The sequence below is a fragment of the Hemitrygon akajei genome, chromosome 7 (genome assembly GCF_048418815.1).
Source record: "Hemitrygon akajei chromosome 7, sHemAka1.3, whole genome shotgun sequence".
In the NCBI taxonomy this organism is placed as follows: Eukaryota; Metazoa; Chordata; class Chondrichthyes; order Myliobatiformes; family Dasyatidae; genus Hemitrygon; species Hemitrygon akajei.
In genome coordinates, this window is record NC_133130.1 from 140,187,565 (window position 1) to 140,210,622 (window position 23,058).

At 45.4% G+C, this 23,058-nt stretch overlaps 1 protein-coding gene across 6 annotated transcripts in view; it reads left to right on the plus strand.

Annotated features, from left to right (window-relative positions):
* The window catches only part of fbxw5 (F-box and WD repeat domain containing 5), a 54,527-nt gene that overhangs the window by 14,574 nt on the left and 16,895 nt on the right, over nt 1-23,058 (plus strand). For 5 of the 6 annotated variants that reach the window (XM_073052108.1, XM_073052107.1, XM_073052105.1 and 2 more), the window contains exon 5: nt 17,642-17,790. The exons of the other annotated variant lie outside the window; for it this stretch is intronic. In XM_073052108.1, the coding sequence (XP_072908209.1) occupies nt 17,642-17,790 (149 nt within the window). The remainder of the gene's footprint in view (nt 1-17,641; nt 17,791-23,058) is intronic. 6 annotated transcript variants of the gene reach the window in all.

A 23,058-nucleotide genomic window follows, 5' to 3' on the forward strand; every position in this document is an offset into this window, starting at 1 on the left:
TAGTGTATTTATTATGGTAAGCTCTCACTTGGATTGGGGTGTAATAGAAGCGAATGTGTATAGTTATGTATTCACGCTTTGGGTTAGTTAACTGTTAGTGTTAGGCAAAGGGTGAGCCATGGGGAATGATTTTTAATTTTTTTTTACCACAAAATGGAACATTATTAGACGTACAAAAAAGCTGGATGAACTCAGCAGGTCGGGCAGCATGCTGCCCGACCTGCTGAGTTCATCCAGCTTTTTTGTACGTCTTGATTTGACCACAGCATCGGTAGTGTACTTTGTGGGAACATTATTAGACTGCTTATTACATTCAAGTGCGCTAACTTTGCTAATTGGAACACTAATTTAGTTTGGCTGCGATATAATTAGTTATATCGCTAATTAGAATGCTTCGTTACGCTGATTTGAATGCTAAGATTGCTATATTGCTAATTTAGCTTAGTTTTTATTGTTGTAAGATCGCTCATCTTTGCAAGAATCATAATAAAGGATTGAACATAGGTTTTTTGGTTTGTAACATTGTTATTTGGAAGTGCATAATACACCGTTTACCCTGGCTTAGTCTCTCACCGGCTTTGGTTTGTTTGCAAGTAACCACCATAATTGGCTTGATATGCCCTACCATGCACAAAGCCATGCTGACTATCCCTAATCTATGTCTGTCTAAACACTTGTATATCTAGTCCCTTAGAATAGCTTTCAATAACTTTCACACTACTGACGTCAGGCTCACAGCCCTATAATTTCCTGGTTTATTTTTAGAGCCTTTCTTAAACAGCAGAACAACATTTGCTGTCCTCCGATCCTCCAGTACCTCACCTGACTCTAAGGAGGATTTAAATATCTCTGGTATGGCCCCTGCAATTTCAGCACTTGTCTTCCACAGGGTCCAAGGGTACACCTTGTCAGGCCCTGGGGATTTATCCACCCTAGTTTGCCTCAAGACAGCAAACACCTCCTCTGTAATCTGTGTACCTTGCTGCTGCTTTGCCTCACTTCCATAGACTCTGTGTCCATCTCCTGAGTAAATACAAATGCAAAAAAACCATTTAAGATCTCCACCATTCTTTTGACTCCATGCATAGATTACCATTCTGATCTTCCGGAAACCAAATTTGTCCCTTACAATCCTTTTGCTTGTCATCAAAATTAGCCTTTCTTCAATGTAGAATCTCAACCTGGCACCAGACCTATCTATTTGCATATTTACTTTAATGACATTATGATCACTAGATGCAAAATGTTCCTCTACACAAACCTCTGTCACCTGCCCTGTCTCATTCACTAATAGGAGATCATATCACACACTCTCATTGGGACTTCTATGTATGGATTAAGGAAACTTTCCTGAACACATTTACTAATCTCTATCCCATCTAGTCTTTTTACAGTATGGAAGTCCCAGTCAACATGTGGAAAGTTAAAATCATCTACTATAACAACCTTATGTTTCTTGCAACAGTCTGTGATCTATCTACAAATTTGCTTCTCTAAATCCCATGGACTGTTAGGTGGTCTATAATATAGCCCCACTAACATAGCCATACTTTTCTTATTCCTCAGTGCCACCCATAAAGCCTCACTAGGCAAGTCCTAACTGAGTACTGCTGTGATATTTTCCTTGATTAGTATCCCACCTCTCCCCCTTTAAACCCTCCCACTCTGTCACATTTAAAGCAATGGAACTCCAGAATATTGATCTGCCAGTCGTGCCCCTTTTGGAGCCATACCTCACTAATGGCTACAATATCGTATTTCAAGTGTTGATCCATGCCCTGAGCTCATCTGCCTTTCCTATGATGTGTATTGCATTGACATATATGCAGCTCAGGACATTAGTCACACCATGCTCAACGTTTTGATTCCTGACATTATCTGAGGACTTAACAACATCTGTCTCCACAACCTCTCCACTATTTATCTGTTCTGGAACTGTGCTTCCCATCCTCCTGCAACCCTAGTTTAAACTCCCCCAAAGACCACACTGCTTGCCCCTGCCTTATTTTAATTTGTTCTTTCAATCAATCTCGATCATTGAATAACTGCTTCTCAAAACACTAAACTGCCGCAAGTCGATATCTTATGTACTCAGTTGGCAAACTTGCCTGTTCCAAATAACTTTGTGGCCAGTGGTAACCCCAGGTTGTTACTGGTCAGAGAGCCAGTGATGGTAATACCTTTAAATGGCAGGGAATGTGGTGGCTTCTCTTGTTTCATTTTTTTTGTCTGGCAACAATATTAGATGCTACTTAGCCCATTACTAAATGTTGTTTTGACCATGCTGCTTCATTCTTGAGGAATTATGAATGAAATTAATCTGGATCAAATATTCCTACTGCTGACTTTATTATGGAAGAAAGATCATTGAGATCACAGAAGATGGTTGTGGCTGGAATATTGCCCTGAGGAACTTCTGCAGTTATGTCATAGGTTGGGATGTTTAACCTCCACCACTGCAACCATTTTTACTCTGTTAGTTAGAAATCCACCCAGTGGAAAATGTTTATCTTAAATCACTTTGTTTTCAATGTTATTGGTATTTTTTGATGATTGTTATGTACCCCGTAACGGGTTAAAAAGAACCAGCAGAAATGGACACACCTGGAGGCTGAGTCTTCTGTTACAAACTCTATTTTATTAGTAGCTACGTGAGTAAAGTAATATAAAACAAGATAAGGTAAACAGATTAGCAGAGTATATGCATATATAAGTGAATAAATAAATTTCCCAAGCTTCACAGCTCAGGTGGTTAGGTGAACAGTATTACGGTGGTATGGTAAGTAATCAGTTCAGTTCTGGAATTTGATTTGAGTAGAGTTAGAGAGAGCTGGTTTGTCTTCCTGATGCCGATCCTCCACGTCGTCCTCCTGCTCCCAAAACTTATTTAAAGTCACCAATTTGTGACCACAAAGGGGACCGTTTTCCATAGTAACGCTATCAACCCAGGCCAGGGCTAAACACACCGATAGCATTCCACTGGTCACTCCTTTGTCCACACTGCGAGCAAAAACCTCACCCTTGTCATGGGCACACAAAGCTCACCAATGTCCTCCTTGCCTCTGGCGTTGTGTGTCTGTAGTGTGTCTGATTTTAAAAAGTCAGCTGACCTTGCATATGTCTCCAGTGCAGAACATGAGCTGTCCATCATATAGCTCTGCCTTTCAGTTTCCAAGGCAACTCACAGACTCTCTCTCTGTGCTGCTGAATTAGCACACAAGCTGTTCGCTCCCTCTCTCTTGTTAAAGGAATAGGCCACTTTAGAATAATCCTTCAGATCTTGTCACACCTCTCTCCTTTTAAGAAAAATTTTGATGAAACAGCAAAATTTTTGTCTTAACTCTCAACTATACAGCTTAAAGCAATGCATGTGTAATTATCAGGTAACATAGCAAAGCATTACAAACAAACTTAACATCTAGACAAACAGTCTGCTATAATATTGTCAGTACCTTTCACATGTTTTATTTCCATGTCATACTCTTGCAAGATCAGATTCCAGTTAAGTTACCTTCTATTCTTATCTTTCATTTTACTCAGAAACACTAATGGATTATGGTTTGTGTAAACCACAAGTGGTTTCTGCGCAGGACATACGTAGACATCAAAATGTTGCAATGCTAAGATGCGTGCTAGCAGCTCTTTTTCAACGGTGGCGTAATTCTTCTGATGCACGTTAAATTTCTTTGCGAAATAAGCTACTGGATGTTCAATTTCATCATCCTTTTTGCAACAATACTGCCCCAGCAGCTTCATCACTAGCATCTACCGCGATTGAAAATGGTTTATTGAAATCAGGTGCTTTGAGCACAGGATGATAACACAGGATGGTTTTCAGGCAGTCAAATGCCTCTTGGCAAAGGTCAGTCCACACAAATCTTTCACTCTATCCTAGGAGTTTCGTTAGGGGGAGAGCGATGTCTGTGAAGTTCTTACAAAACTTCGGTAATACCCAACCATTCGGAAAAACCTTCTTAACGCTTTCTTGCTTGTCAATCTCAGCAATAGCCTGAACCTTGGCCTGCACAGGTGCCAGTTGGCCCTGGCCTACTACATAGCCAAGATACGTGACAGTGGTGTGGCCAAATTCACTTTTAGCAAGGTTTACAGTGAGATTTGCCCTGCACAGCCTTTCAAACAGTTTCTCTACTGCTGAGATATGCTCCTCCCAGGTGTCATTCCATACAACCAAATCATCAATATAAGCCCCTGTATTTTCTAAACCTTGAATCACAGAATTCATCATCCTTTGGAACGTCCCTGGAGCATTTTTCATCCCAAAGGGTAAAACATTGTACTCATACAATCCAGATGGTGTCACAAATGCAGATATTTCTTTAGCCCTTTCTGTTAAAGGAACACACCAGTAACCTTTCAACAGGTCAATCTTTGTAACGTGTTTAGCCTTCCTCATTCTATCAATACAGTCATTCGCTCTTGGGATGGGATAAGCATCTGTCTTAGTTACTGCATTAACTTTCCTGTAATCAGTGCAGAATCTCATACTCCCGTCTGGCTTAGGGACAATCACACACAGTGACGCCCAGTCTGAAGTGGATGGCCTAATTATGCCGGCTGTTAGCATGTATTCAAGTTCTTGTTCAACCATTTTATTTTTGGCTTGGTTCATTCTGTTGAATCTTTCCAAGATTTTTCAAAACATCAGCATTTCTGAGTCTTGTGGAAACTACATGAAGTTCATTAAAATGATGTGGTATTCCAGTACCAGACACCACAATCTCCTCCGTTGTCATAACGGTACTCACAGGTGCAGGTTTGGGGTCATGATAACGCTTGATCATATTTACATGGATGAGCTGTGCAGCCTTCTGCTGGTCAGGAGTTCTAATAACATAATTCAAAGAATCAATTTTCTTAATTATTTCATATGGTCCACTAAATCTTGCTTGAAGGGGATTGGTAGGGAGGGGGAACAGCTTCATCTTTATCTGAGAGTGCTGTAAATTCTGCTTCACAAGGTCACAAGCCTTGTTAAGTTGTTAAGTCTGCCTCTGAATTCCAAAACATAACTAAGCAGGCTCACACACACATTCTGATCTGACCATTGCTCTCTGAGTAGGGTCAAAGGTCTCCTAGCTTTATGACCAAAAACAAGTTCAAACAGACTGAACCCCAGGGACTCAGGGTGACATGCAGATGACACAATGTGCTTAGCTCTCAACTCTTTAACTATCCCCCAGAATGTTTTCAAAGTAAAGTTACTACCCTGGTCAGATTGGTAGACCTACCAGTGTGAAAAAATCACCTGATTAGGTTTTCCCACAACTTGACAGGTATGGCAAGTCTTCCAAAAGTTCACAACATCCTTTCTTAAATTAGGCCAGTAGAATTCCTTCATAATCCTGTTTAATGTCTTTCTCACTCCAAAATGTCCACCTAAAGGCATACTATGAGCCGTGTTTAAAATCTCAGCCCTGTAAACTTTTGGGACCACAAATTGATGTTCAATGGCCCAATCCTCACTTGCAGGCTCAGTAGGTGATCTCCACTTACTCATTAACACCCCATCCTTAATATCCTACTGACTCTCTCTGAACCTCCTCTTCTGTGAGAGCTGTTTCCTCTAACGCAGCAATTTCAGAATCTCGACTTTGTTCCGCTATAAATTCATCCCTGGACAAGGACAAATCCTCCTTACTACCCAAATCCTGATGAGGGGTTAAGTCAACTGACCTTGCATATATCTCCATTGCGGAACATGAGCTGTCCATCATATAGCTCTGCCTTTCAGTTTCCAAAGCAACTCACAGACACACTCTCTCTGCTGCTGAATTAGCACACAAGCTGTTCGCTTCCTCTCTCTCGTTAAAGGAACAGTCCACTTTAGAATAATCCTTCAGATCTCATCACATGATACACTCAGTTAATGTTGAATGAATATCAACATTAGTCACTGTCAACTCGTGGAAACTGCTTGGATAAGTCTGTAATGTGATATGGAGTCAAGTGGTCCTGTTTGCATGTTATTCGAGAGTGAGAGTCTATTACCCCTTTCAATGCTTTCCTGATGATTAAGACTATACTAATAAGATGTTAATTAATTGGATTGAATTTGTTCTGATTTTTGCAAGTGAAACATACCTTGGTACTTTTCCATATTGTTAGATAGATGCCAGTGTTAAAAATATATGGGAGGGGAATTTAAGGTAGTTCTAGAGCACAGGTTTCAGGACTGTGTGACACGCACAACGTGCTGGAGGAACTCAGCAGGTCGGGCAGCATCTGTGGAAAGGAACAGTCAACGTTTCAGGCCGAGACCCTTTGTCAGGACTGAAGAGTGAGGGGGCAGGGACCCTATAAAGAAGATGAGGGGAGGGTGGGAAGGAGAAGGCTGGTAGGTGCCAGGTGGAAAACCAGTAAGGGGAAAGATCAAGGGGATGGGGATAGGCAGGAAAGGTGAAGAAGGAATGTAAGAGGAAAGCACCATGGGTAGTAGAAGGAGGCAGAACCATGAGAGAGGTGATAGGCAGCTGGAGGAGGAGGCAGAGTGAAAAGGGTTGGGGAGGGAGGGAGTTACCGGAAGATGGAGAATTCGATGTTCATGCCAAGGGCTGGAGACTACCCAGACGGTATATGAGGTGTTGCTCCTCCAATGTCTGGGTGAGATGCTGAAGATGTTCTATAGGTCAGTTGTGGAGAGCGCCCTCTTCTTTGTGGTGGCGTGTTGGGGAGGAAGCATTAAGAAGAGGGACGCCTCACGTCTTAATAAGCTGGTAAGGAAGGCGGGCTCTGTCGTGGGCAAAGTACTGGAGAGTTTAACATCGGTAGCTGAGCGAAGGACGCTGAGTAGGCTACGGTCAATTATGGAAAACTCTGAACATCCTCTACATAGCACCATCCAGAGACAGAGAAGCAGTTTCAGCGACAGGTTACTATCGATGCAATGCTCCTCAGACAGGATGAAGAGGTCAATACTCCCCAATGCCATTAGGCTTTACAATTCAACCGCCAGGACTTAAGAACTTTTTAAAAGCTATTATTAATGCTTTTTGAGATAGTGATTTAGATGCATCTCATTTTTTTTTTACTGAGTTAAGTATTGTATGTAATTAGTTTTGCTACAACAAGTGTATGGGACATTGGAAAAAAAGTTGAATTTCCCCATGGGGATGAATAAAGTATCTATCTATCTATCTAACCTGAGTTTGGCCTCATCATGGCAGTAGAGGAGGCCATGTATGGACATATCCAAATGGGAATGTGAAGCAGAATTGAAGTGGGTGGCAACCGGGAGATCCTGTCTGTTGTGGCAGATGGAGCGGAGGTGCTCGACGAAGCGGTCCCCCAATCTGCGTCGGGTCTTGCTGATGTAGAGGAGGCCGCACTGGGAGCACCAGATGCAATAGATGACCCCAACAGCTCACAAATGAAGTGTTGCCTCACCTGAAAGGACTGCTTGGGTCCCTGAAATGTGGTTAAGAGAGGAGGTGTAGGGACAGGTGTAGCACTTACGCTTGCAGGGATAAGTGCCAGGTGGGAAATCTGTGGAGAGGGACGTGTAGACCAGGGAGTCGCAGAGGAAACGATCTCTGCGGAAAGTGGAGAGGGGTAGAGAGGGAAAGATGTGCTTAGTGGTGGGGTCCTGTTGAAGGTGATGGAAATTGCAGAGGATAATGTGCTGCATCTGGAGGCTGGTGGGGTGGTAGGTGAGGACAAGGGGAATTCGGTCCCTGTTGTGATGGGAGGATGGGGTGAGGGCTGAAGAGTAGGAAATGGAGGAGATTATTGATGGTGGCAGAAGGGAAACTATGATCCTTAAAGAAAGAGGACATTTGAGATGTCCTGGAATGGAAAGCTTCAACCTGAGAGCAGATGCAGCAGAGGCGGAGGAACTGGGAATAGGGAATAGCATTTTTGCATATGGCAGGGTGAGAAGAGGTACAGTCGAGGTAGGTATGAGAGTCGGTGGGAGTTAGAGGCAAAGTCAGTGAAATTGACGAGCTCAGCATGGGTGCAGGAAGCAGCACCGATGTAGTTGCACCTTAGAAGGTTGGCGTCATTCAATGTCTGTAGTGAGATGCTGAAGGTGGTCTATAGGTCAGTTGTGGAGAGCGCCCTCTTCTTTGTGGTGGCGTGTTGGGGAGGAAGCATTAAGAAGAGGGACGTCTCACGTCTTAATAAGCTGGTAAGGAAGGCGGGCTCTGTCGTGGGCAAAGTACTGGAGAGTTTAACATCGGTAGCTGAGCGAAGGGCGCTGAGTAGGCTACGGTCAATTATGGATAACTCTGAACATCCTCTACATAGCACCATCCAGAGACAGAGAAGCAGTTTCAGCGACAGGTTACTATCGATGCAATGCTCCTCAGACAGGATGAAGAGGTCAATACTCCCCAATGCCATTAGGCTTTACAATTCTACCGCCAGGACTTAAGAACTTTTTAAAAGCTATTATTAATGCTTTTTGAGATAGTGATTTAGATGCATCTCATTTTTTTTTTTACTGAGTTAAGTATTGTATGTAATTAGTTTTGCTACAACAAGTGTATGGGACATTGGAAAAAAGTTGAATTTCTCCATGGAGATGAATAAAGTATCTATCTATCTATCTATCTATCTAGTCATCAGTGTAGTGAAGGAAAAGTTGGGGGGCAGTATCAGTATGGGTTTGGAGCATAGACTATTCCACATAACCAGGCATGGCTGGGGTCCATGTGAGCCCCTTGGCATGAACATTGAATTCTCCAACTTCTGGTAATTCCCTCCCCCTCCCTTCCCCCATCCCAGTTTCACTCTGCCTCTTCCTCCAGCTGCCTATCACCTTCCTCATGGTTCCACCTTCTACTACTACCCATAGTGCTTTTCCCTTACATTCCTTCTTCACCTTTCCTGCCTATCCCCTCCCCACCCCTTACTGGTTTTTCACCTGGCACCTACCAGCCTTCTTCCCACTCTCCCCCCACCTTCTTTATAGGGCCCCTGCCCCATCCCTCTTCAGTCCTGATGAAGGGTCTTGGCCCGAAATGTTGACTGCTCGTTTCCATGGATGCTGCCCGACCTGCTGAGTTCCTCCAGTGTCGTGCGTGTTGCTTTGACCCCAGCATCCGCAGAGTTTTTTGGGTTTCAGGACTGTAACTGGGATGTTTACTGGCCTTTGCTATATCCCGTGCTTACAGCCACTTCCCGATTCCACGTGGAATGAACTGAATTGGCTGAAATCTGGTTTAATGATGGTGGGGTCCACAGAAGGTTAAGGCACATCTCTCTTGTGACTGTATGAAGATAGAAACACTCTTTGTTCCTGGTATTCTCCCAGACTGTTATGGGACATGTTATTTGAGTTGCTTTGTTTAGCTGTTACATTTGTTGCCACTATTCATGACTAGAAGTGTAGAACCTTGGTTTGATCCATTGGTTCTGGCATTGCTTGTCTCTGTAGTGTATGCTTTCTGTCTTCTGTAGTGCAGTGTCATGTATGATTTCACAAGATTGGTATCTTCTTGGGTACACTTGCTGCTGACAATGATACTCCCTCCTCCTCATGAGTTCCCAGACTTGATAAAGTGAGGGATATGCGAGGCTATGGAGTTAAAGATTAATTAAATATATACTGTATCCCCATTGTTCCACAGGGTCTCTTGTATAGCCAATACTTTCAAATGTTATGATGGAGTTTTTCGGTGTGAGGGTAGGACTTTGTATCCACAAGGATTAGTTAATCCTGTCATTACTATTGTGAACAGATGCAGCAGATGGATTGATAGGACTGTGGCGACCCACTTTCTGCACAAGCGAACTGGCTCACAAATAGCCAGCGCGCGGGGAGAGACTTTGGTAATGCACCTCTGACGTCATTTCCGCCCGGAGAGTGCGGGTGCTAGGGATTAAATGCCAGCGCCGCGAAGTTTGAATAAACTAGTCTCAAAATGGCTTACCGACTGCGTGTTGTCTCTAGCTCTGTATGTACTACATCGCTACATTGGTGACCCCGACGGTCCAAACGGAATTTGGACCAAAGATGACCGACTCTTCATCTGTTCACGCAGTTTCGCTAAAACTGCCGACTTTCTGGACGCTGCGACCACGCGTGTGGTTTAGCCAAGCAGAAGCCCAGTTCCAGATTCGGCAGATATCCTCTGATTCCACGCGTTACTATCATGTGGTGAGCGCCCTTGACCAGGAGACGGCCGCCCAGGTTGCGGATTTCATACAGTCGCCCCCGGAAGAAGGCAAATATGAAGCATTCAAAGCGCTGCTCATTGGGACCTTTGGCCTCTCACGGTGTGAGCAGGGTGCCCGCCTGCTTCACCTGGACGGTTTGGGAGACAGGCTGCCATCAGCATTGATGAACGAGATGCTGGCCCTGCCTGACGGACACAAGCCCTGCCTCATGTTCGAGCAAGCGTTCCTAGAGCGACTGCCTGAGGACATACATCTGCTGCTGGCCGACGCAGATTTCAGCAACCCCCGGTGGCCTGGGCAGACGTGCTGTGGAAAGCCAAGAGGGAGAGCATGGCGTCCGTCGGTCAGATTACTAGGCCACGCGCCCAACAGCAGACCAGACCAGGCCCGGCAGGGGGGCGCACACAACACAGAGGCAGGAGTGAGGAGGCCAGTGAACAGTGGTGTTTCTACCACCAGCAGTGGGGCACAAAAGCCCGCTGTTGTCGCTCGCCCTGCAAGGGCCAGCTGCCGCTAATGACTATGGCGGCTGGCTGCCAAGACAGCCTCTTGTATGTCTGGGACAAACAGTCGGGACGCCACTTCTTGGTCGACACTGGAACGGAAATCAGCGTCTTGCCCCTGACGGGGTACGACACCCGCAACAGGAAGCCAGGACCCACCCTGAGGGCCGCAAACGGCAGCACGATACGGACCTTCGGCACCCGCACAGTGCAGCTGCAATTCGGCGCCAGCTGGTTCACGTGGGACTTCACACTGGCTGCGGTGGCCCAACCACTCCTGGGGGCGGTCTTCTTGCAAGCTCACAGCCTGCTGGTCGACTTGCAAGGGAAAAGACTGGTACATGCTGAGACTTTCCAGACGTTCTCCCTGGGTGAAGCCAAGTTGCCGGCCCCACTCTTGGACTCCATCACGCTGTCGAACAATGAATTCACCAGAATCCTGGTGGACTTTCCATTGATCCTGGCACCGCAGTTCACGGCAGCCATGCCCAGACACGGGGTACAGCACCACATCCTAACCCAGGGACCACCCCTCCACGCCCGTGCATGAAGGCTCCTCCCAGAAAAGCTTCACCTGGCAAAGGAGGAGTTCAAGAGGATGGAGGAATTGGGGATCATACGGAGGTCCGACAGCCCATGGGCCTCCCCCCTGCACATGGTGCCCAAAGCAGCCGGGGGTTGGAGACCATGCGGCGACTACCACAGACTGAACGAAGCTACAACTCCAGACCGCTACCCCATGCCGCACATACAGGACTTTGCAGCACACCTGCACGGGGCAAGAATCTTTTCCAAAGTAGACCTTGTCCGGGGATACCATCAAATCCCGGTGCACCCTGAAGACATCCCCAAAACGGCACTCATCACCCCATTCGGCCTGTTCGAGTTCCTCCGAATGCCGTTCGGCCTGAAGAATGCCACACAGACGTTCCAGTGGCTAATGGATGTGGTGGGACGCGACCTGGACTTTGCATTCATCTATTTGGATGACATCCTTATAGCCAGCAGTAGTCACCAGGAGCATCTGTCCCACCTCCGCCAGCTCTACTCCTGCCTGAGTGATTTCGGCCTCACGATCAACCCGGCCAAATGCCAGTTCGGTTTCGATACCATCGACTTCCTGGGCCACAGGATTACCAAAGACGGGGCAACACCTCTTGCCCGGCCCAACACGGTCAAAGGCCTGCAGGAGTTCGTTGGTATGGTGAACTTCTACCACCGTTTCTTCCCCTCAGCAGCCCTTATCATGCGCCCTTTGTACACCCTGATGTCGGGTAAAGGCAAGGACATTACTTGGAACGAGGAGGCCGCGGCAGCTTTCGTTAAAGCCAAGGAAGCCTTGGCAGATGCCGCGATGCTGGTGCACCCCAGAACGGACGTTCTGACCGCCCTCACGGTGGACGCATCCGACACAGCAGACGGTGGGGTGCTGGAGCAGCTCATCGAGGGGCGCTGGCAACCCCTGGCGTTCTTCAGCAAGCACCTACGACCACCCGAACTCAAGTACAGTGCTTTCGACCGGGAGCTGTTGGCACTGTATCTGCCAATCCGGCATTTCAGGTACTTCTTAGAAGGCAGGCCTTTCACCACATTCACGGACCACAAACCATTGACCTTGGCTTTTACGATGGTGTCCGATCCCTGGTCGGCTCGCCAGCCCCGACATCTGTCCTACATCTCCGAGTACACGACAGACATCCAGCATGTCTCAGGAAAGGACAACGTCGTGGCGGATGCACTCTCCAGGCCAGCTGTCCAGGCCCTGTCCCTGGGGGTGGACTATGCAGCACTGGCGGAGGCGCAGCAGGCAGACAACGAGATGCCCAGCTACAGCACCGCAGTCTCGGGTTTGCATCTGCAGGACTTTCTCGTAGGTCGCCCCATCGTCCCGGCAGCCTGGAGGCAGCAAGTTTTCGACTCTATACACGGTTTGGCGCACCCATCTATCAGGACAACCGTCCGGCTGGTCTCCAGCAAGTTCGCGTGGCACAGACTTCGCAAGCAGGTCAGTGAATGGGCCAGAATGTGCACGCAGTGCCAAACAGCCAAGGTGCAGCGGCACACTAAAGCCCCGCCGCAGCAGTTCGAACCCACCCACTGGAGGTTCGACCACATTTATGTGGATATCGTGGGCCTCCTACCAGGGTCCCGAGGAGTGTGGTACCTCCTAACTATGGTAGACCGGTTCACGAGGTGGCCAGAGGCAGTCCTGCTCACCGACACATCTGCTGATTCCAGCGCCCGAGCACTGATTGCAACCTGGGTAGCACGTTTCGGGGTACCGGCCCACATTACCTCTGACAGAGGCGCCTAGTTCACCTCCAGCCTGTGGTCGGCTGTGGCCAGCCTGTTGGGAACACAGCTACACCACACTACTGCCTACCACCCACAGTCAAATGGACTAGTAGAGCGTTTCCACCGTCACTTGAAATCGGCTCTCATGGCCCGCCTGAGAGGACCTAACTGGGTGAACAAGCTTCCCTGGGTCCTGCTTGGAATTCGCAAAGAGGATCTGCACGCCTCGCCGGCCGAGTGGGTGTACGGCGCACCCCTGACCGTCTCAGGAGAGTTCATACCAGCCCCAAGGGGGCAAGAGGAAGAACCCACAACAGTCCTGCACAGACTACATGAGAGGCTCGGCAACCTGGCTCCCGTACTGACTTCACAGCACGGACGGACCCCGACCCATGTACCCAAAGACCTGCAGAACTGTAAGTTTGTGTTTGTACGAAGGGGCAGACACCGGGCACCGCTACAGCGGCCGTATGAGGGGCTGTTCAAGGTGATCAACAACAACGGGTCCACGTACGTTCTGGACATTTGGGGGAAAAGAGGAGGTTTTCACACTGGACCGACTCAAACTAGCCCATGTGAACTTGGCGCAGCCGGTCGAGGTTCAGGAGGTTCAGGCACCGCGGCGCAGAGGCAGACCTCCCAAACAGAGGCTGATCCAGACTGTGGACATTGGGGGGTGTATCGCCGGTTCTGGGGGGGGGGGTTATGTGGCGACCCACTTTCTGCGCAGGCGAACCGGCTCACAAATAGCCAGCACGCGGGGAGAGACTTTGGTAATGCACCTCTGACGTCATTTCTGTCCGGAGAGGGTGGGCGCTAGGGATTAAATGCCAGCGCCGCGAAGTTTGAATAAACTAGTCTCAAAATGGCTTACCGACTGCGTGTCGTCTCTAGCTCTGTATGTAGTACATCGCTACAGGACAACATTTATGTTGGCTGGTTTGTCTTGTTCTCCAGATTTAATCTGTAAGAATCTTTCATCTCTCAGCCAGCACAGTCGGTGGGCTTTACTGAACTACACTTTAAGTTCCCCACCACAATTCATGCTCTGCCTTTGCTTCTCTCAGTGTTTCCAAGTGGTATTGAATGTGAAGCAGCACTAGTTCATCAGCCAATGGAAGACAGAAGATGTTTCCCTTGTCCTTGTTTGGCCTGATAGAATAAAACTTGATGTTGAAGAGTTCCTTTCCTTTCCAGTTTGTAATCTTTTCATTGCTGCTGGTTGATCTGTTCTACCAGTGGGGCAGGGCATATCCAGAAATGCTGATGGAAGAGTGTCAGGCATTTGCTGGAAGCTCCACTTATGTAACAAACACCATATTAGGTCATTGTGGACTGGTTTGTGAGACAGCTCTCCCTTTTTAGGCATTGATCCTCAACTCTGGTACTTGGCTTCATGTTCTTTGGGTTGTTTACTATTAATGGTTCCAGAGGATATTGGTCTGTCATTACAAACACAAAGTACTCTGCAGATGCTGTGGTCAAAGCAACACGTACAAATAAGCTGGAGGAACTCAGCAGGTCGGACAGCATCCGTGGAAATGAGCAGTCAATGTTTTGGGCTGAGACCCTTCGTCAGGACTGAAAATGAAGGGGGCAGGGACCCTATAAAGAAGGTGGGGCGGGGGGTGGGAAGGAGAAGGCTGGTGGGTGTCAGGTTAAAAACCAATCAGAGGAAAGATCAAGGGGTGGGGGAGGGGATAGGCAGGAAAGGTGAAGAAGGAATGCAAGGTGAAAGCACTGTGTAGTAGAAGAAGGCATAATCATGAGAGAGGTGATAGGCAGCTGGAAAAGGAGGCACAGTGAAACTGGGATGGGGGAAGGGAGAGGGAGGGAATTACCGGAAGTTGGAGGATTCAATGTTCATGCCAAGGGGCTGGAGACTACCCAGACCCACCCTCCCCCCACCTTCTTTATAAGGCCCCTGCCCCCTCCCTCTTCAGTCCTGACAAAGGGTCTCGGCCCGAAACATTGACTGCTCGTTTCCATGGATGCTGTCCGACCTGCTGAGTTCCTCCAGCTTGTTTGTACGTGTTGATCTGTCATTGTATGGTACCAAGATATACTTGCAAGTATAGGTCTGCCTGCATAACATTGGTACAATACTGGTCTCTGTATAATATGATATAGCATACATCTGCTGGGTAATCCCTCACCGTGGCAGAGCTCAGTATAGAGTGTCAGCTTTGGGAGTTGTGTATTGGGTATGCAAGCAAAGTGGCATGCCTGATACCAGGCTTAGAAATACATTCCAATTCCAGAAGATGCAAAAGTCTGACAGCACTTGCTACTATACTCAAGGACAGCTTTTACCCCACTGTTAATAGACCATTTAATGGTTCTCAACTACAATATGACTCTTGGCCTTGCACTTGCAGTGCACTTTCTCTGTAGCTGTTACACTTCATTCTGCATTCTGCTACTGTTTTACCTTGCACTGTATTCTGAATTGATTTGTATGATCAGTATGCAAGACAAGTGTTTTTTTCCACTTCTTTCAATACATTTGACAATACTAAATCAGCTCCAATTCCAATAGATTATCAGTTCTGGGGATGATGGTCTGGGAACAAAAACATAAAAATTGCTTTTTTTTTCTTGTACTGAATTTGGAGGATTTTGCAGAGACTACTTGGAAGAGCTGGTACTTGGTGAAGGTGAAGAAGGTGTGCAGTCAGAATTGAGGAGTGGGAACACGGGCAAATTTAAGGCTGGAGCATTTTACATGGTATGGTAATGATGGCTGCCATACCACACAACAACTACAGAACATGTTGAGAATATTCAGGGGCCTGGCCTGAATATGTCCAATATTTTGTTTCTATTTCTGACCTCCATATTCTGCAATATTTTGTTGATTCATAGCAGTCTTCTACTGAGGTATAGAGCTGTTTGGTATATGAATAGACCAATAGAGGACAGAATAACCAGTGAGTATAGATCAGTCCTTCTGTAAACTGCAGCTTTGTACTGATGCCACTGTATAAAACTGAATAACATGTAGTTGGGGAAAGTCTGTATTAAATTCAGTGTCATTTGATGCAAATACAATAAATTGGTTCAGTTAATTGGTTTTGTTTCTTGTGCATTGTCATTTAAGACCTTCAATAATCAATGTTACAGAGTGAGCACATTATCTCAAAAGAAGAAAGGAAGGGCACCTGAATGATGAAATAGAGGTTAAGCTGAATTAAGAAAGAAATTGTTTGGAAACCAGTGGGACAGGAAGAGGATATATGATTAATTAATGACCTACATAAAAGAAGACCCTAAAATCATTGATAATCATGTCAATAGGGATCGAGTAGTCAAAGAGTAGAAGGTCCAGCCGAAGGGTTTAGGCCTGAAACATCGACTGTACTCTTTTCCTTGATGCTGTCTGGCATGCTGAGCTCCTCCAGCATTTTGTGTGTATTGCTCGGATTTCCAGCATCTGTAGATTCTCTCCTGTTTGTGAGTGGAAGGTCATAGTTATCTTTTGTGGGTGGAGAACATGGCTAAGGTATTAAGGATTTTGATTCCTTGGTAATAAATTAAAAGGATCTTAGTAACAAGAGGAAGTTGCAAAGAAATATAATCAAAGACTGCACCCGCTGTGGACACCCTCTTTTCGCCCGTCTCCCACTGGGCAGAAGATTCAAAAACCTGAAAACAGGTACCACCATTTCAAGGTCAGCTTCTATTCCATTGCTATCAGGACGCTTGAATGGATTTTCTGTACAACAAGGTAGATTTCTGGCATTGTAATCTACCTCATTTTGATCTTGTACTTTATCATTTATCTGCACTGCACTTTTTCAGTGGCTTTTACACTTTATTCTGCATTGTTATTGTTTTACCTTATTCTAGCTCAATGCACAGTGTAATGATTTGATCAGTATGCAAAATGAGCTTTTCTCTGAATCTTGGAACATTCGACGATAATAAACCAAGAACAATGTCAAATTATGTGCAATATTAGCATGAATGGGAGGCAGCGCTTGGAATGAATTAATCCTGGGATGTTGTGCAATGTAAAGGTAGAGGTTATGGAGGTCCTGACCAACACACGTTTACTTCATTTTGCTGGATTTGAACGCTTAATCTTCCCACTCAAAAGCAGTATGGGAATATCTTCACACAAAGACTGCAGCTATTCAAACTGATTCAGCATGACCCTGTCAAGGACAATGAAAGACATACAATAAATGCCAGCAATATCCACAACATATTTCAAAAGACGTCTTCTAATACTTTGATATGTTGGTGGATCCAGAGGATTGTTGGATTGTCAATTTTGCATTGATGTTCAAAAAGTGTTCGAGGGGAGGGATTGTTCAACATAGAAATAAAATGGATGATTAATCAGTTTGAATAATTAACATCTTTAGGATTGAAATTATTTTGTTATCTGCATTATATAATAAAATCAGCTGGAAATAAAGGCAAAGTAAAATGATATGTTAAGAAATCTGGATGAGTTAATTCTTTACGGAATGTTTTTGTGGTTTGGACTGCAATACATGAAAGAGCAATGGAAGCAGATTCAAAAATAACATTCAAATAAGACTGGATAAATGTCTGATAAAACTGGCGAAGAGCAGGGGAGTGCAATTGGACAACTCTTTGAACAGCCTCTGTTAGTGGAGTATAATTGTATACTTTAATGAATGCTGTGTTTTCCACACATTCCCATTATTCCTCCCTTTGTTCTCTACTTCCAGATGACTTCACGTTGCTGTCCCGAGTGAGGAATAAACCCTATGATGTCTTTGGTTGTTGGTTAAATGAAACACATTTAATCTCTGGGAACCTGCACTGGATTGGGAACATGACATCTTGTTCGGTGCTCTGGTTAAACAAAGCCTATCAGGTGAAGACACAGTAGATCTTGCCCACCTTTAACAACTAAAACCTTTTTTTGAGCTAAAATATGGATAGATTGGGACATGTTATATTTTGTGTTTCTGATGCTGAATGTAGGAATCTGTAGATGATGAAAGTGAGTGAGACAGGGCCTCATATAAAGGAGGATAGTAAAAGCTTCTTTAGGTATGTGAATAGCAAAAAAATAGTTAAGACCAAAACTGAGCCATTGAAGACAGAAACAGGTGAAGTTATTATGGGGAACAAGAAAATGGCAGACGAGTTGAACAGGTACTTTGGATCTGTCTTCACTAGGGAAGACACAAATAATCTCTCAGATGTAATAGTGGCCAAAGGAACTAGGGTAAAGGATAAACTGAAGGAAATTTATATTAGGCAAGAAATGGTGTTGGATAGACTGTTGGGTCTGAAGGCTGATAAGTCCCTGGGACCTGATGGTCTGCATCCCAGGGTACTTAAAGAGGTGGCTCTAGAAATCGTGGATGCATTGGTAATCATTTTCCAATGTTCTATAGATTCAGGAACAGTTCCTGCTGATTGGAGGGTGGCTAATGTTGTCCCACTTTTCAGGAAAGGAGGGAGAGAGAAAACAGGGAATTATAGACCGGTTAGCCTGACGTCAGTGGTGGGAAAGATGCTGGAGTCAATTATAAAAGAGGAAATTACAACACATTTGGATAGCAGTAGAAGGATCAGTCCGAGTCAGCATGGATTTATGAAGGGAAAATCATGCTTGACTAATCTTCTGGAGTTTTTTGAGGATGTAACTATGAAAATGGACAAGGGAGATCCAGTGGATGTAGTGTACCTGGACTTCCAGAAAGCTTTTGATAAAGTCCCACATAGGAGATTAGTGGGCAAAATTAGGATACATGGTATTGGGGGCAAAGTACTGACATGGATTGAAAATTGGCTGGCTGACAGGAAACAAAGAGTAGCGATTAACGGGTCCCTTTCGGAATGGCAGGCTGTGACCAGTGGGGTACCGCAAGGTTCGGTGCTGGGACCGCAGCTGTTTACAATATACATTAATGATTTAGATGAAGGGATTAAAAGTAACATTAGCAAATTTGCTGATGACACAAAGCTGAGTGGCAGTGTGAAATGTCAGGAGGATGTTATGAGAATGCAGGGTGACTTGGACAGGTTGGGTGAGTGGGCAAATGTATGGCAGATGCAGTTTAATGTGGATAAACGTGAGGTTATCCACTTTGGTGGCAAGAACAGGAAGGCAGATTACTATCTAAATGGAGTCAAGTTAGGAAAAGGGGAAGTACAACGAGATCTAGGTGTTCCTGTACATCAGTCAATGAAAGCAAGCAAGCATGCAGGTACAGCAGGCAGTGAAGAAAGCTAATGGCATGCTGGCCTTTATAACAAGAGGAATTGAGTATAGGAGTAAAGAGGTCCTTCTGCAGCTGTACAGGGCCCTGGTGAGACCCCACCTGGAGTATTGTGTGCAGTTTTGGTCTCCAAATTTGAGGAAGGACATTCTTGCTATTGAGGGAGTGCTGCGTAGGTTCACAGGGTTAATTCCCAGAATGGCGGGACTGTCATATGCTGAAAGATTGGAGCGACTGGGCTTGTATACACTGGAATTTAGAAGGATGAGAGGGGATCTGATTGAAACATATAAGATTATTAAGGGATTGGACACGCTGGGGGCAGGAAGCATGTTCCTGCTGATGGGTGAGTCCAGAACTAGAGGCCACAGTTTAAGAATAAGGGGTAGGCCATTTAGAACAGAGATGCTGAAAAACTTTTTCACCCAGAGAGTGGTGGATATGTGGAATGCTCTGCCCCAGAAGGCAGTGGAGACCAAGTCTCTGGATGCATTCAAGAGAGAGTTAGATAGAGCTCTTGTAGATAGCAAGGTCAAGGGATATGGGGAGAGGGCAGGAACAGGGTACTGATTGTGTATGATCAGCCATGATCACAGTGAATGGTGATGCTTGCTAGAAGGGCTGAATAGCCTACTCCTGCACCTACTGTCTATTGTCTATTATCACAAAGGCAAGTCATAGAGCAGTGATTCTCAACCTAAGGTATGTGACTCTCTCAGGGAGTATGGGGTGGGAGATGCATTGTCAAAGATTATTACAACTCCATTAGATTTTCATAATGTTAAGGTAATTTAGCTTGAAAATTTGCAAATATTCCTGATAAGACCTAGAAGCAGGAGTGGGCTGTTTAGCCCATTGAGTGTGCTCCATCGTGGCTGATTTATTATCTTTCTCAACCCCATTCTCCTGCTTTCTCCCCATAACTTTTGAGGCCCTAATTCATTGAAAAGCTATCAACCTCACAATTAAATATACCTAATAACTTGACCAGCACAGATTCAGATTCAGATTCAGTTTATTGTCATTTATAAACCACAAATACAATGCAGTTAAAAAATGAGACAACTTTCTCCGGAATGATATCACGAAAAAGCACAAATCAGACCACACAAGAAAAACCACATAACATTTGGTAATCCCCAGTACAGAGTCCAGAGAGGGTGCTGCGTATCGATATCGTGCTACCGTCTTAGCACGTTCCCCGGAAAGGAGCTACAAACCCGTCAGACAAACCTAAAGCTACAAGACATACACAAAACCACATAGCTACATATAGTTATAGTTAACATATAGTTTCAACAGTGCAGACAATACCATAATTGATAAAAGACTAACTGACAAAGACCACATAATTATAACATAGTTTCAACAGTGCAAATCAATACTGTAATCTGATAAAGAGCAGTCCATGGCACGGTTTAAAAGAAAGTCTCAAAGGCCCAACAGCCCATCATCTCATGCAGACGGTAGAAGGATGAAAAACTCTTCCTGCCACGAACCTCCAGCGCTGCAGCTTGCCGATACAGCACTTTGGGAACTCCGACCACTGCCAACTCCGAGTCCGTCTGAAAACTTCGAGCCTCCGACCAGCCCTCCGACACCGAGCACTATCTCTGCCAAGCGTTTCGACTCCGGCCCCGGCCACCAAGCAACAGGCAAAGCCGAGGATTCGGGGCCTTCCTCCCGGAGATTTCTCCGATCACACAGTAACAGCGGCAGCGAAACAGGCATTTCAAAAGTTACACCAGATGTTCCTCTGTGCTTCACACGTCCGTCTCCATCAAATCAAGATTGTACACGGCCCCTACTTACAAATAACAGATATTCATTCCCGGAGTGGCTGCTGTGCGCTGCATCACGCTGCCATCAGCACAGCCATCTGTGCCAAAGAATTCCCCAGATTCACCACCCTCTGACTAAATAAATGTTCCTCATCTTTGTTCTAAATGGACATCCCTCAATTCTGAGGCTGTCCCTTCTGGTCCTAGACTCCCCCATTATACGAAACATCTGGTCCATGTCCACTTCATCCAGACCTTTCAATTCAATAGGTTTCAATGATATATCCCCGCATTCTTCTAAACTCCCGCAAGTTCAGGCCCAGAGCCATCAAACAGTCTTCATTTGTTAACCCTTTCATTCCTAGGATCAGTCTCCTGAACCTCCTCTGGACTCTTTCCAATACCAGCACATCTTTTCTTAGATAAGGGGCCCAAAACTGCTCACAATACACCAAGTGCAGTCTGATCGATGTCTTGTAAAGCCTCAGCATTGCATTCTTGCTTTTATATTCTAGTCATCTCAAAATTAATGCAAATATTGCATTTGTCTTCCTTACCATTGACTCAACCTGCAATTTAACCTTTAGGGTATCCTGCATATGGACTGCCAAGTCCCTTTGTACCTCCTGATTTTTGAATTTTTTCCCCATTTACAAAGTAGTCCACACCTTTATTCCTTCTGCCAAAGTTCATGGCTATGCACTTCCCTATATTATATTCCATCTGCCATTTGTTTGCCCATTCCCATCTAACTCTTTGACCTACATAGAGTGCAGAGGAGATTTACAAGGATGTTGCCTGAATTGGAGGGTGTACCTTATGAGAATAGGTTGAGCCTACTTGGCCTTCTCTCCTTGGAGTGACGAAGGATGAGAGGTGACCTGATAGAGGTGTATATAATGATGAGGGGCATTGATCATGTGGATAGCCAGAGGCTTTTTCCCAGGGCTGAAATGGCTAACATGAGGGGACATAGTTTTAAGGTGCTTGGAAATGGGTACCAAGGGGATGTCAGGGTTAAGTTTTTCACATAAAGAGTGGTGGGTGCATGGAATGCACTGCCGGCCACAGTGGTGAAGTGGAGCCTCTTGGATAGGTACATGGAGTTCAGAAAAATAGAGGGCTATGCACTAGGGAAATTCTAGGCAGTTTCTAGAGTAGGTTACATGGTCGACACAACATTGTGGGCCAAAGGTCCTGTGATGTGTTGTAAATTTTTATGTTCTATGTTCTGTATATTCTATACAAGTTGAAAAGAAGAGGTCCCAACACCGACCCCTGCGGCACACCACTAGTCACCGGCTACCAACCAGAAAAGGCCCTTTTTATTCCCACTTTTTACCTCCTGCCAATCAGCCAATCTTCTATCCATTCTACTACTTTTCCTGTAGTACCGTGGGCTCTTGAATTTGTGAAATAGACTCATTCTAGTTTTCATAATCATTCATTGCTTTGTCTGTCAATATCTTTGTAATCTTTCACAGCCATTATTGGTGGCAGCACCTGAAGCAGCTTAAACTAAGATCAAGAGTTCACTTGCTAAAGCACATTATCCCCCCTCCTTCAAGACACTTCTGTATCATTGGTCTCAGAGTCATAAATTGGAATGGCATGTATTGCAGTGGTTAGCACAATGCTTTACAGTACCAGTGATGTGGGTTCAATTCCTGCTGCTGCCTGTAAGGAAGTTGTACGTTCTCCCAGTGACCGCATAGGGTATGTCTGGATGGTTTGGTTTCCTCACACAGACGTACTGATTGGTAGATTAGTTGGTCATTGTAAATTGTCCTGTGATTAGGCTAGGATTATACTGAGACATTTGTGGGCAGCATGGCTCGAAGGGCCTATTCTGCACTGTATCTCAATAAATAAATAGCATTATACAATACAGAAATAGGTTCTTAGTCCCAACTGATCTCAACTGACCAACCAAGATTCTAATCTAAGCTAATCCTATTTGGCTGTATTTGGCCCGTCTCCCTCAAAACATTTTCTATCTGTCATATGTCCTAAGTGTCTTTTAATTGTTGTTAATGTACCTGCCTCAACTATTTCCTCTGGCAGTTCATTCCACACTCTGGGTGCAAAGATATTCCTCCTGTTTCAATTAAAATTTTCCCCTCCCGCCTT